This window comes from Scomber japonicus, chromosome 10 (genome assembly GCF_027409825.1).
Source record: "Scomber japonicus isolate fScoJap1 chromosome 10, fScoJap1.pri, whole genome shotgun sequence".
Taxonomy (NCBI): domain Eukaryota; kingdom Metazoa; phylum Chordata; class Actinopteri; order Scombriformes; family Scombridae; genus Scomber; species Scomber japonicus.
In genome coordinates this window covers 17854001-17867836 of record NC_070587.1, presented here as the reverse complement: position 1 = coordinate 17867836, position 13836 = coordinate 17854001, and the positions used below count along the sequence as shown (strand labels likewise).

Sequence of the window (13836 nt, the reverse complement as noted above, 5' to 3'; positions counted from 1 at the left end):
CTCTCAGCAGAAGGTTGCTCATAATGAGTCATTGGTGAATTTGATTTCATAGACACAACATTCACTCACCTCTGCCCGAGGCTTTTTATAGCTCCACTGTATGTGTCTATATAATACTAACAACATATGCATAATGGGTGCCATGGAATGTGTCAGGAGGCGAGACAGGAGCACTGACAGATTGCAGTAATAAATTTGGGCTGTAACAAGATGGACAGAGAATGAGCGAGAGAGACCGTGGAGAGCGCAAGTGGTAAAGGGAGTGAGTCTAACTATGAGAAAGAGGCAGATAGATCTTGACTCAGTGTGAAAGTCTCAGAGAGCACAAGTTCGATGGAAAGAGTGATAATGAGTGAGAGAAGTATAATGAGTGAGACCGGCAATGAGAAAGAAGGAGAAAGAGCGGAGGGCTGCTGAGAACGATTATAAAAAAACGTTGACCCTGGGGGCTGATTGTTGACTCATCAGTGATGCTCGCTGGAGAGTAAGATTATGCCTGGGGCCATCTTAGTACACGACTTGCTACATCCCACACAAAAACCATTACCTTGTCTGTCTGCTTCAGTTTACAATATATACACAAGACTCTGTATGATTAACCTAATATGAACTGTGCACTGTTCTGTTGACTTTGATGCATTTTTCTTATATCGCTCCACAGGTACACATGTGGATGTGTAATTAGAGAGACTGCCTCTGTCAAATTTGAGTGTGTCAGCACACAGTTGACTGCACTGACTGGAATTGACAACCTGTGGTTTTCAAGTTGATGAGATTCTAGGTACCTATTGTGTCAGTGCAGTGACTTGAGCTAGTTGTCAGATACACTCCCTGATGAGTTCTCTATACTGTTCCTAGAGTCAACAAGTAAATGTGATGATAAAGATCCCAGCAAAACAAAACAAAACAAAAAAGAAAAGTGGGGAAAGAGTGTAGGTAAAATTGGAAATAAACGAAGCCACTTATATGTCCTTCTCTTCTTCCCCTTTCTTCTCTCCTGAAGTGACCAATACTCATAGCTTTCAATCCACAGAGGGAGTTTTTACCCAAGATAGAAGCTTAATGGACTGTATGCAGCTTGTGCCAAGGTGCAGCCACATACACACTGCCAAAAGGGCTGATGCAATTTCACTGTGATAATGGGTCATTAAAAATATATGTGTCTGTGCTGTCATACAATCCCTCTGGTTTCTGTAAATGAGGCTTGTGTATGCTGTCAGAGCCCAGAATCCCAGAAGGCCTGTGCTGCCACAAAGCTAAGACGACAGGTACCTCCTCCATAATTCATAGCCAGAAGGGCAAACATATGCTGCCATTTTCCTTACCTTTCGCTGTTGCCTTTGCTGTAAGCGTCTTTAACACCTTATCTGGGCTTTGTGCATATTTTGCCTTAAGGCACATGTAGCTAAAAATGGTGTTGCATTCCATTCGCTACATTAGTGGTATCCTGAGAAAATGGTTTTCACTGCATGGAGTAATGATCGTTTACCTGAGTGGGTGTGTACCAGTAGGAACTAGTGTTTCCTAGCCATTTAAATTTCTGTAATCATGCCCATGTGGCTTTGCTAAACCAAAAAGTTTTTGTTAAATGTAACTCTTCAGTTGCAAACAGATTGTAGTGTTGAGGAAAGTGGCTATTGGCACAGTAGCAGTTTACTAACATACGAAATGAAGAAAAAAGGATATCAATGTGATGACAGCTGTTAGACCATCAGTGGTCACATATAACAGACAATAATTTTGAATCCACCTGTTACCAGTGCACATTTTGAATTTGCAAAAATAAAAAATAAAACAACAATGCAATATAAAGTAAAACGTTTTTGTCTGATACAATAAGGCAGGACTTGAATCCAATTGTAGACTCCTTCAAGGCATAAATAATGAATAGCTACTGATAGTGGGGCAAGGTATAAAAATGGCATTAAGCAATAAAAAAAGAAAAAAAATCTTCAGAACATCATCATCATAGACATTGTCAACATGGTGGAAAGGCAATAGGATCCAACGCACCCTTTTAATCATGGTGGTGTACTAAAGCCATCAGTGCTTTTCTCACACTTCTGCTACTTTTGTTCATAAAGCCCTTCAAAACCTCTTACCTCCACCCCAGCATCCACCTGTAGGCTATGAGTCCTTAAATTCCCCTAGGGAGGAAGTTAGCATCATCGCTCCCTGCTGTGCTGAGCTTGATGTTTCCTTGTGAGGAGCATCGAGGTCAAAGCCGAGATGGAAAACATTAATGCTGTACATATTCTACATTTACATAATAATCTATTTCATGTGAGTTGGCTGACTGTACCCACTTCACCTTGAATTTTTTTCATCCAAAATCCTACATTTCAGCTGACAGGTTCATATAATCCTGTTATCTGACACCGCTGAAATGCTGAATTTTTACATTACATACAACTTACGTATTCCGACAGTATTTTTAACTTGATCATTTCAGACAAGCATTCATGTTATTGTTTGATGCAATGTTTTCTTGGTTTGGTAGCAGTAACCCTAGCTGGAAAGTGAAAACCAATCCAAGAGGTTAGTCTGTCAAATTGATTTTTTTTAAACAACAATTTAAGCGTTTGAAAGAGGCAGGTGTCATTGAGGGTATGTATTAGTGATGTAATTTGAGTGTATAACACAACTCTTCCATAGAGTAAGAGGATGCAGGAGTTTGTGATTAACTGTTAAAGAAACAAGAGTTACTTATAATATAGCTCTCATGACACAGATGTATTGCAGGAATGTGTTTTTTAAACCATTAGACTGTAGAGTAGCTTTTCTCTCTCCATCCATTTTTCTACACGCACTTTGTTTTTGCTTGTAATGCTGTAATGGTGATTTATTTTTAGTAGGATTTAATGGCTTGGCACTTCAATCCTCAACTTGTTTTTACACAATGTGCTACATGAATGTATTTGACCACAAAGTCTTAAGTCATGCTGAGTTATTAGTCCACAGACAGCATGAAGAAACTACATGAATCTTGTTTTAATGCAACACTGATGATCTTTGTGGCCCTACCTGTGACAAAAAGTAGCATTACTGATAAAAAAAACAAAGACAATTTAGGAGCAGATTCTTTTGTTCATATTAATCAGCAACAATGAAAAGAGAACACTACAGGTATTGCAGACGTGCAGTTCAGCAAGGACCCCTAAAGAACACAGTCTCTGCAACACACTGTGTTTAATTTTGGCATTTACCTGTGTGTTTATCTCTGTAGCAACTCAACATCACTGTAAATGAGGGCAACCTCAGTGATTCTTCGAGTTTAAATAAAGGTCTGACTGTAGATGCATAGATACTGGTGAGCATTATACAAGTATGCAACATGAATATTTTTGTACTACAAGAGACTCTGTGTTCAACAACTCCTCAGTAACATAAAATATAACTGAACAGTATTTCTGAACAGTATTTCTCTGTTGCAACACAAACAGTATGAGCAAGATAATACACTGGAGAGGTTCTCAAACTTGCATTATGGAATTGCGTGCTTTGCTAGCATACATGAGTTTTAGGATAATCCATCAACTACATACACAGACGTTTGAAAACACTCAACCCACAAGTGATCCAGTGGGTGATGCTCATTCATTCTGAAGGAGAAAGATCAAATAACAGAGGGGGGAGAGACAGAGACGGAAAAAGCCTTTCTAAGATTATGACATTTCTCTTCCCTGCTGTATTGTAATGATCCTATCTGCAGTACATGCCCTTGTTTTTGACAGGGAAAAACTCCATCCCAAAAGCCGAAATGATGAAAAAGCCAGATGAAAAGTGAAAAGTGAAGCCAAAGTTTATAGCAAAGGGGCAAAAACTAAAGCCAATCAGATATGTTATCTATTCTCCTGCCTCTTCTTCTCTTGTTTTCCTCTGTATACAGGAAGCCTTATGTTTTTGTTTTCTCTGGGACTATCCCAACCTTTAACAGCTTTTACACAGTACAGTTACAGATGTCAATGTCAAAGTCTGGTGTGAATAATTCTGATAAAATAGAGTCGGCCTCAAAAAAACTCATCTTATCTGATCTCGGTAACAAGTCGGATAAAAAATGTTGACAAAGATGTGGCCACAATATTGAATTCATAGTCAAAGTCAATCATTTCCTACATTCCTGTTGACGTGCCGTTACATATAGGTATACAGCGTAGAAATCTGGAGGAAAAACAAGCCAATGGTTGTTCATTATCAGTCCAAACTTGGTTGCTGAAACAGTTCTGGACTCACAATACTGTCTCTGTGGAACTAGGAATCTCTGTGGGCCAGATTTACTCATTTCTTTGCGCCAGTTTTTCAGGCCTCAGACACATGCTTTATTTATATGTACTACTGTATATGTATTGGCACCACTCTGGAGTTGCAGTTTGCGTGTCACTTGTGTGGGCACTTGTGTGTCACTTTCTTTTCAAGCCACAAGAAAAGCTGTGATAGGAAAAAGAATATGCATCAAATTTAAGCTTATATATGACAACAATTAAACAATTAGGCTTAATTATTACAATGTACTGACAAATACTGGACAAGGACGTGTGTGTGTGTATGTGTGTATGTGTGTGTGTGTCAAACTAATTTCAAATTGACCTTCTACGGGCTGCAACTAATCATACTGCTCTTTTTAAAAGACATTTAAGAGTGTGTTTAGTTTTGGCATTTACATCAGTATTAACATCCAACCATCTCCACCTCCATCTGCTCTGCTCTGAACTGCTGTACCTGCCGTTCCTTCTTTCTCTCTCTCTCCCTCCCTCAATGACTGTGGTGGCTTGTCTTTATTTTGTGTCTTATTATATCACTTAATTTTTTTTTCTCTCTTGAATATGTTTTTAACCTCCAAATGTATTATTAATTAGAAATATGCCACATGCTTTTACAGGGTAGGTGGACTGAGTATATATAACAACAATAACACAGTCTCATTAACAATAAATTAAGAAATATGTGCCTGCCATATCTGCCATTTTTTTTCAGTAGCAACACTATATTCTAACTTTTTTAGTTTTCAGCATTCAAAGAATTAAGAAACAAGGTGAAAAATGTTAGGCAAAGATGTTGGAGTAACCAGTATAAAGGGTGGATTCCTCTAGCCTGGTAGATATGGTGCAGCTTTTTTTTTTTTTTTGATGTAATGGAATATTTTCTTGGCACACATTACTCCCCTTAATAGTATCAGAGCACACCATTCAGGAGCCATAACAACATTGTTAGTGACCAGGTGCATCCATTCAGTGCCACACTCTACACTTTTTCAAATGGATACTTCCAGCAGGATAACAAGCCTTGTCACAAAGCACTCATCATCCCAGAATAGTTCCAGGAACATGACAGTGATTTTAATTTACTTCACTTCCCTGCACTTTCTCCAGATCCGAGCCCAATAGAGGACCTATGAGATGTGATGGCAAGGGATTTTCACAGTGTGAATGTGCTAGAAAATATCTGCAGGAACTATGTGTATTGAGTCAAAATGAACCAAGAAGTAAGAAACATCATGTTGTTGAAGCTATGTCTCAAAGTATTTAGTCTGCTTTAAAACAAGTCTTGTCCATAATACTGGTTAGGTTTATCTTATCAAGTGAATATTATACATTTAGTGTATATGAAAGTAGTCTTCTTATAATTCCTCACTTTCTGTAAATTACTCTAATGTATGACCAACCATCTGTACTTGATTGCTTTAATCACATGATTAATTTATACGGCCCCTGAATCCATTAATCTCTGGCAGAAACCACCATGCATGGTAGACACTATCACAACCTCTCGTCACATTTTTCAAAATGACTGCCTTCAAAATGAGGAAAATTAGATTACCATCACATAAGAATAAGATCAACCTGCAGTTGTACATTTTTGCATTATTTAAGCCCAGCAGCCATAGTGGTATGAGATACAAGCATGCACTAATATCAGGATCTAATACCCAAAGAGGTATGGAAATGCAATTGGAGAGATTAAACTGCTTTAGAGTTATTCAAGGTGAACATTCAGGCATGAAAATGCTGTCCACTGTCCAAGTGCATTGTGTTATACTACCATGACTAGACCTAGAGGACAAAAGATTCATCATAGTCCTGCATAAATTAGGTTACAAGTTTACAATGATTTATTGACTTAATATGTGGACGTGATTACACCAAAGGAGCAGATTGGAGTCATGCATGGCTGGCTTTAGATTAGAGGCAGAAATGAGCGACTCACTTGTGTGAGTGTGTATATGTGCGTTCGTGTCTGAGTTTGTGTGTGTGTCAGTGTTAAGGAGCGCAGCCTATTCAATAAGCACGGTGTAGGTATGCTAATACCACAGCAGTGAGCTGTCCCTAAGGGTAGAATCATCTCTTATTTAGACTGGTTCAGCCATAGGCGTCCTCACTTCTCAACAGATAAAGAAACAGGGCTGTGCGTGCTGCTCTGTGTGACAGCACCTTTATGCGTGTACATGTGTGCTCATGGATTTATTTCTTTTTTTTTCTTCCTTTGCTTTTTTGAGCTTTGAGTTTCTTTCTCCTCTTTCTTTGGCTGCTTCGTGTGTTCAGTCTGTCATGTCTCATAGTACGAACAGTAATACACCCATGCAAATAAAAATTGTTACACCTTCCTCCGCATTCCCTCCATCCTGCTAGCTTCATGTCTTCAGTGCAGTTTTTTTTGGTCGTATTGTTGGAGGTCAGTCTAAACTATGGTCTCTTGGGACATAAAGGGCAGCATAGCGTACCACGGCTGTCAGGGGGCAGTTTCTTACTCTGCTTGTCATTCTTTCTCTGTCTGTGTCTGTCTTACATAGTTATGTGGCAGGTATAATGGTTTTACAGTGCTGCACTATAACGCAACATACCAGAGGAAATCTGTACCGCTACAAAGTTAAGATGACAGGACGCTGTTCCATAATTCATAGCCAGAAGGACAAGCATATGCTGCCGTTTTTTACCTTTAGCAATTGCCTCTGTTACCAGTATTTTTTCTCTCTCTCTTTTTCTTTTTTTGTGTTTGTTACACCTTTTCAGCTGGGACTTGTGTGTATTTTGCCAGAAGGCATGTGGATGTAGCTAACACATTAGTGAAAGCTGTTACTGGGCGAAAACAGGCTGTACTTGCTTTCATTTATCAGTGTGCCATTTGAAGTCTGCTCTTCACAACATGGCCCAATTATAGTTAACCTGTGTGTCTGTGTACCAGTTACAGCAGCAACTTTCATTAGTTTTAAACTTGACTTTCTTTTGATTACAGGTTAAACTCTGCAAACATCTACAATGTTATTTATTTATTTACTTTTACAGCTAAAAAACAAGAATATGGTATATTGGTTTTCTCAAACAGGTTTACTGTTATTCTTTCTACTTACACATATACCACATATACTGTACTGTAGGAAATATTATTGCAATTTCTCACAGATTAAACACTTTTCAAAAACACCATCATATTTCATACTAATATTCTCTCTTTCCTAGAGCTAGAGTTATGACAGTGTTAACTATTTTTAACTATCATTCTTTTAAATTACCATTTTTTAAAATCTCCATCTTAGGCAAGGCAAGGCAAGGCAGTTTCATTTATATAGCGCATTTCATACACAATGGCAACTCAATGAGGTTTACATAAAACAGAAAAAGATGCAATTTGAGAAACATTAAAACATACAATTAACCCCCCACCCCCCACACTAATAATAAAAATAGAAGGAGAGAAATAAAATGCTAGAATAGAGCATTAAATATAAGATTGCAGCATAAAATAATGATTTGCTTTAAAATCATTAAAAGGACATAGAGTGCAAATGAAAGATTAAAATGTGAAGTGCTTTAAAAGAGTTCAATCATAAGCACAGGAGAAGAGAAATGTTTTTAACCTGGATTTAAAAGTGTTCACAGTTGGGGCTGATTTCAGTTCTGCTGGTAGTTTGTTCCAGTTGTGTGCAGCATAACAGCTAAAAGCTGCTTCACCATGTTTAGTTTGATCTCTGGGCTCAACTATCTGACCTGAGTCAGTAGATCTCTGATCTCTACTGGGTTTATATTCTACTAACATGTCATTCATGTATTCTGGACCTAAACCATAAAATTTAAAATCTATTCTATAGCTGACTGGGAGCCAGTGTAAAGACTTTAGAACTGGAGTAATGTGCTCTGATCTCTTTGTTCTGGTTAAAACTCGAGGTGCAGCGTTCTGAATCCTACACACTGAATCATTGAAACTGAGTGAGACACTATACATTTTCATGGGAGGGTAAACATACATGTTTTTAAATGTATTTTTGAAGAATGTGTAGCTTTCACAAGATGCTTGTGCAGTGGATTTGCACTCAGTCATGCACAACTGCACAAACACACAGCGTATCACAGAGGTAGTGATCCAGTAGGCCATGTCTATTAATTTGGTTAGAGAAAGATCAGATTATTTTCAAGGGTGTGTAAACATTGATAATATCAGGAAAGCTTAATTGGAAAATATTCATGCAGGAAATTATATAAATTCTGTCTTCATTATCATAAGTTCTTAGTAGTTTCCCTCACTGCTTTTTAAAAAAAATGTTTTACTGAGGGTAAAATTTAATTATTACTTTTATAATAAACAACAATGTTCTTATGTGACATTTCATTAGATATAGGCTGTTTAATTAAATTCAAGGTCAGTTTGCATTGTCCAGATGCCTTCTCTATGCAGTTCACAGAGCCTGACACTGTATCAGCTCCACAGTGGTCTGTATTCATTCTTTATTATGTATTTATTATTTAAACATCATTGGAATATGAAGTTGTTCTCGTCAACTTGTTAAATTGTATTTGCCATAAAAGGTATAACATAGATCTTAACTCTAGAGTGCCACTACTGAGAGAGTGGAGTAGATAAAAAACAGTATTATAACAAACAGTATTGTGTGAAAGCTGTTTTCCACTTGTAAAATGCCATGGCAGAGAGAGAGAGAGAGAGAGAGAGAGAGAGAGAGAGAGAGAGAGAGAGAGAGAGAGAGAGAGAGAGAGAGAGAGAGAGAGAGAGAGAGAGAGAGAGAGAGAGAGAGAGAGAGAGAGAGAGAGAGAGAGAGAGAGAGAGAGAGAGAGAGAGATTTCAAAGGGATACCAAATTTTGGGTTGCAAAGAAAGGAAATTGCAACCTATAAAAGGCTAAGGACCAGGAAGAATATTGCACCAAAAGTCAGTATTCATATTGGATTTGTCAACGATTTACTTCAGATTTGTATTATGTCATAAGAATGGAGTCTGTGTGTGTGTGTGTGTGTGTGTGTGTGTGTGTGTGTGTGTGTCTACAGTCTATAGGTAATTTCCACTTCAATACAGCAGAATGATAGATCATTTAGATTAACACTGTTTAAATATGAACCAAACTATACAAACATCATTTAATTTAACATTTCACATTATTATTATTATATTATTATTTAATATTACTCTTAATAATGTTTTAAGCAACAAATAATGAAAGTACCATTTCAGCATCAAAATAATGAGGTTCTGACTGTGTGGCTGTATGGCAATTTGATATTCCACAAAGTCATGAGTTATGATAATCATGAGCAGCTGTAGTATTGTAAAACGTGCCTAGTTTTGCATTGGAATTATCTGATTATAAATATTTGCTGTTTTCTTTGGCCCTAGGAGGTATCACATACTATAGATACTGATGTTTTGATTGAGTAAAAGTAGGCCGTGTGTGTTTATTGAAAGAGTTGCAGTGCATAACAGTGTGTCTAAAAAATCGAATTGTGATGGGAAAAAGTATTCCCTCAGCATGGAAAAACTGGTTTACTTGGGGTGATTGCAGGCTGCTCAACACAGCATTCTCACACAACGTTCACACAGCGTCCCTGAGTGAATAAATATGGCTCCATTATATAGCAGCAGTGCTTTCCAGTAATGTTCTTATTAGATCTATAAAGTCAACTATGCTTCAGAAAAGAGACGTTTAGTAAAAAAAAAACCCCATGCAAAATATATTTAAAAAGTGTTACGAGCAATTGTTTGTATAGTAATGCGTCCGTGCTGTTTATGTGGAGAGACACTTGCAAATTAGATTGGATGCATAACCCTTCAAGGCAAAGACAGTACACTAGTCAAAAAAACATTGTGTGACTGGTTCAGGGTTTCAGCTCTCACACTCTTTATTATTTTTAATTCTCACCAGCTGAACTGATAGTAACTTCCCAAGGACAATGATCATTTTCACTGAACTGGGCTGACTGCTGAAATATATTTTTTGATTTACTACAAAAATGACCTTCTGATGTGCTGTACAGTATTTTCATCTGCTGTTTTCTCTCACACCTCCTTTCTTTGCAGTGCTCTTTGGTCAGTTTGTTGTATTCCAGACCTTGACCAGTGATGTGGTTGAGATCTATGATGGATCCTCCACAGATTCAGCCCTTCTCTCATCAATCTATGGATCACACTCAGGTAAAAAACATAACTTGAAATGTAGAAGTCTAGCATCTTGTTTTATGTATGGTACCAGCTCATAGGTATGAGTAGTCCTATCAAGCACAGCATTTTGCAGCACAGACAAGACAGCACATCCATCTCAGTTTGATTCAAATTAAATACTATTTTTCGCAGACTAATTAAAAGTCTGAAATTCTAGCAGCTTCATACTTCCAAGCATAGATTTATTCTATTTTTTACATTTCTCCATGAAACAGTGATGCTACTTAAAACATTTTGATTACAACTGAATAAACTCCTGAGTCCCAATTAAAAGAACTAAAGCAAACCAGTCATTGTAAATTGTTGTCACCACACTACTTGATTAGACAGTTACACAAAGTAAAAACAAACTAATTCTTTCTCCAGCATATAACACAGAGGACATACTGTATATTAGATTAATCTGCAAATTTAACCAACATAGAAAATTGCATATAAATCAACATTTATCCTTTTTAGTCCAAATCAATGCACATGATAATATTAAAGAGAGCATCTCATTTGCTTTTACATTTCAGGCGAGACACTCCCTTTAAGTTCAGGAAACAAGATAACACTCAAGTTTACCACAAATGGAACAGACACAGCCAAAGGATTTCATTTTGTTTACCAAGGTAAGGCCCGCTTTTTCTGATACAATTCCAGAATTTTGATGTGAACTCCCTTATTTTATTTATTGTGGGTTTTTTTTTTAAAAGATACTTTATCCTTGCACACATCACATAAAGGGTTGTTCAATAGAGTGTCATTGGCTGCAGGATCCGGCAGCAGAGCAGGATGATGTGGAGTTAAGTAGCCTATCCTGACAAGAGTGACTAATGATGTGAGGGAGATTCACAAGGGCTTAACCATTTCTCTCTGCCTCCTTAATCTTTCCATCTCTCCTTCTCCTGTTGTTCTTTTTGGCTGCCACACCCATACACAACTATTTGTCTTTCTCTTCCTCTTTTTCCTTCCTCCAGCTGTACCCCGGACAAGTGCCTCTCAGTGCAGCTCGGTCCCTGAGCCCAGGTTTGGGAAACGGATAGGCAACGACTTTGGCACGGGTATGGTGGTACTGTTTGAGTGCAATCCAGGCTACACGCTGCACGGCTCCAACGCCATCAGGTGTGAGGCCGTGCCCAATGCCCTGGCTCAATGGAACGGCACCGTGCCCACATGTGTTGGTAAGCGTCCTCACCCCCCACCCCCCCCCTCCGTTTGCACTTACACACACACACTCACCGAGACCCACAGAGATGGAGCAGGTGCATACAAACGGTCGGTGTCTGTTTTTCCAAGGCATTACTTATCTTAATGTCTGTCACCCACTGTAAAGCATCTGCCTATCTCTGGTTTTGATACTTCACACAGGAAAAAAGAGGCAAGGACAAATAGATTGACAAAGTGCCATAAATGTTCTCCCAGAGTGAAGAATTTAGGTTCAAGTGCCTTTCCAGACTAATGGTAAAATAAATAGCTGTGTGAAGAGAACAGGTCCAACAGCAACACCCATCTTTTTTTTTCGATCTTTGGGTAACTTTTTTTATGTATGTATACCGCATTATATATACTCAGCTCATATATAATCTATATAATCAGTTTATTATCCAATCCAGTTCAGTTCAACAGCCCTGCAATAGATACTCTCTATTAATGTCACTTTTTCTTGACACTGTATCAGAGAAGTGCTAATTGAGTTCTAATTTATGATCCTACATTTATTGATGTCATGTTGTGCTGCATTTTATTACTATTACTACTACTAATACTAGTTAGTATCTATTAACTTGCTGTCCCCATATAAATAGGTGGTCAAGACATAACACACACCTTTAAGCCTTATGAACTTATCAAGTACACATGCACAACCTAATAATACATTGAGTACATTACAATACCTGCAATCAAGCCTGAGGCTAATGTAATAACCAAAACTCCATACACATTAATGAGGTGTAGGTGAAGTATCCAAATCCAAATCTCTAATAACTATTTCTGTATGCATTGTAATAGTATTAAATGGCTACTTAAGCTCAAGTACATAAGTGTATATTATAAGGCCATAAACATTTTTTATTTAGGTTTGAAGGCACAATGGAGGGCACATATTTTCTCAGTATTGTACACTTGTATGTATACTAACATATAAAGCACAACACAACAATAATATAATAACTACTTGTTAAGATGTTCTGTTAAGTGAAGATAACATTTATGATATATTAGGCATGTGATATGTGTGATGTCATTGTTAAAAGAATATGAAGTTGAAACGACAGGTGAACCGTACAAAGAAACAAGCACACATAAATATACTCACATAAATATTCATAGACATAAACACTCCACATTCATGATTTACATGCCGTGCACTGCTACCCAAAGACACACATGCAGAAGGAGAAATCTATTTATGTCAGGCCTTGTGCCAGCCAACTAATAGTCCCAGTCGTTAAGTGCGGGAGATTTCAAGTCAGGGTTCGTTCGAGTTCACTGCCAAGTGGTAAGGCAATAGCAGTGACACACGCAGTTCCATTCTAAACACAGTAGATTTTTATCTAGAGATTGAATCTGGCTGCAGCATCTCCCCCAGAGGCAGTGTACTCATCCAGAATAATGGATATGGTTTCATGGAAGCTTCAACAAAAACACTATGCTCAATTACTCAAGCCTTCTTTATGGGATATGATGGCACTTTCGTGTGAGGTACCTGTGTCTTAGAAGTTGCATTTCCAGCTCTTTGTCCAGCTGTAATCAACCTAGCTCGTAATGCAAGCCCTGTCTTGTCTTTCAATTTCACGAATACAAAGCTGCTGAAACTTTGCTGTTATGCTAGCGTGTTTTTCTATTGTGATTTAATTAGCCTCGCCTGAATGGATGAATAATATTTGGACTGCCCGTGTTGAATTTTATGGAGAATAGTTGAATAGAATAAATAGATGTTTGTTTGTTTCCAGATAGAGGTTGACTTAACAAAATACTTTATAATTCACTCTTAAACATTAAAGCAATCTAAATGATCTCTTTCAGTCTCTTATGTAAATGATGGAATTATGTATTACCTTCCCAGAGAAATGATTTACCATCACTTTAAATATCTGCTCATGTCAACCACAAGATTTAGGAAAATAACAAGGGGATTTTACTGGTAAAAATAACAGTAAGGTAATAATACATATTTATAGATGAGCACAATTTTATGTTGCCCCCCCCCCCCCCCCCCCCCATAGATGAGGCAGCTAAACTCACACACATACCAAATCATTTGTCATTGTTGGAAATCATGACAGCCTACATAAACTCAGAGACCGCTGTGATTCATACTCAGTGTGCCCACACATGGAATCCACTGTTGGTTTAAAAGGTGTGAAGAAGTACTGAGCTTGTTTTTAAACAGTGGATTCTTGTGTTGAAA

At 37.7% G+C, this 13836-nt stretch overlaps 1 protein-coding gene across 1 annotated transcript in view; it reads left to right on the top strand.

The window, feature by feature from the left end:
• LOC128367032 (CUB and sushi domain-containing protein 3-like) overlaps window positions 1-13836 on the top strand; it is a 213590-nt gene that overhangs the window by 107348 nt on the left and 92406 nt on the right. The window contains exons 32-34 of the mRNA XM_053327824.1: window positions 10299-10412; window positions 10958-11053; window positions 11402-11605. Of these exons, the coding sequence (XP_053183799.1) occupies window positions 10299-10412; window positions 10958-11053; window positions 11402-11605 (414 nt within the window). The remainder of the gene's footprint in view (window positions 1-10298; window positions 10413-10957; window positions 11054-11401; window positions 11606-13836) is intronic.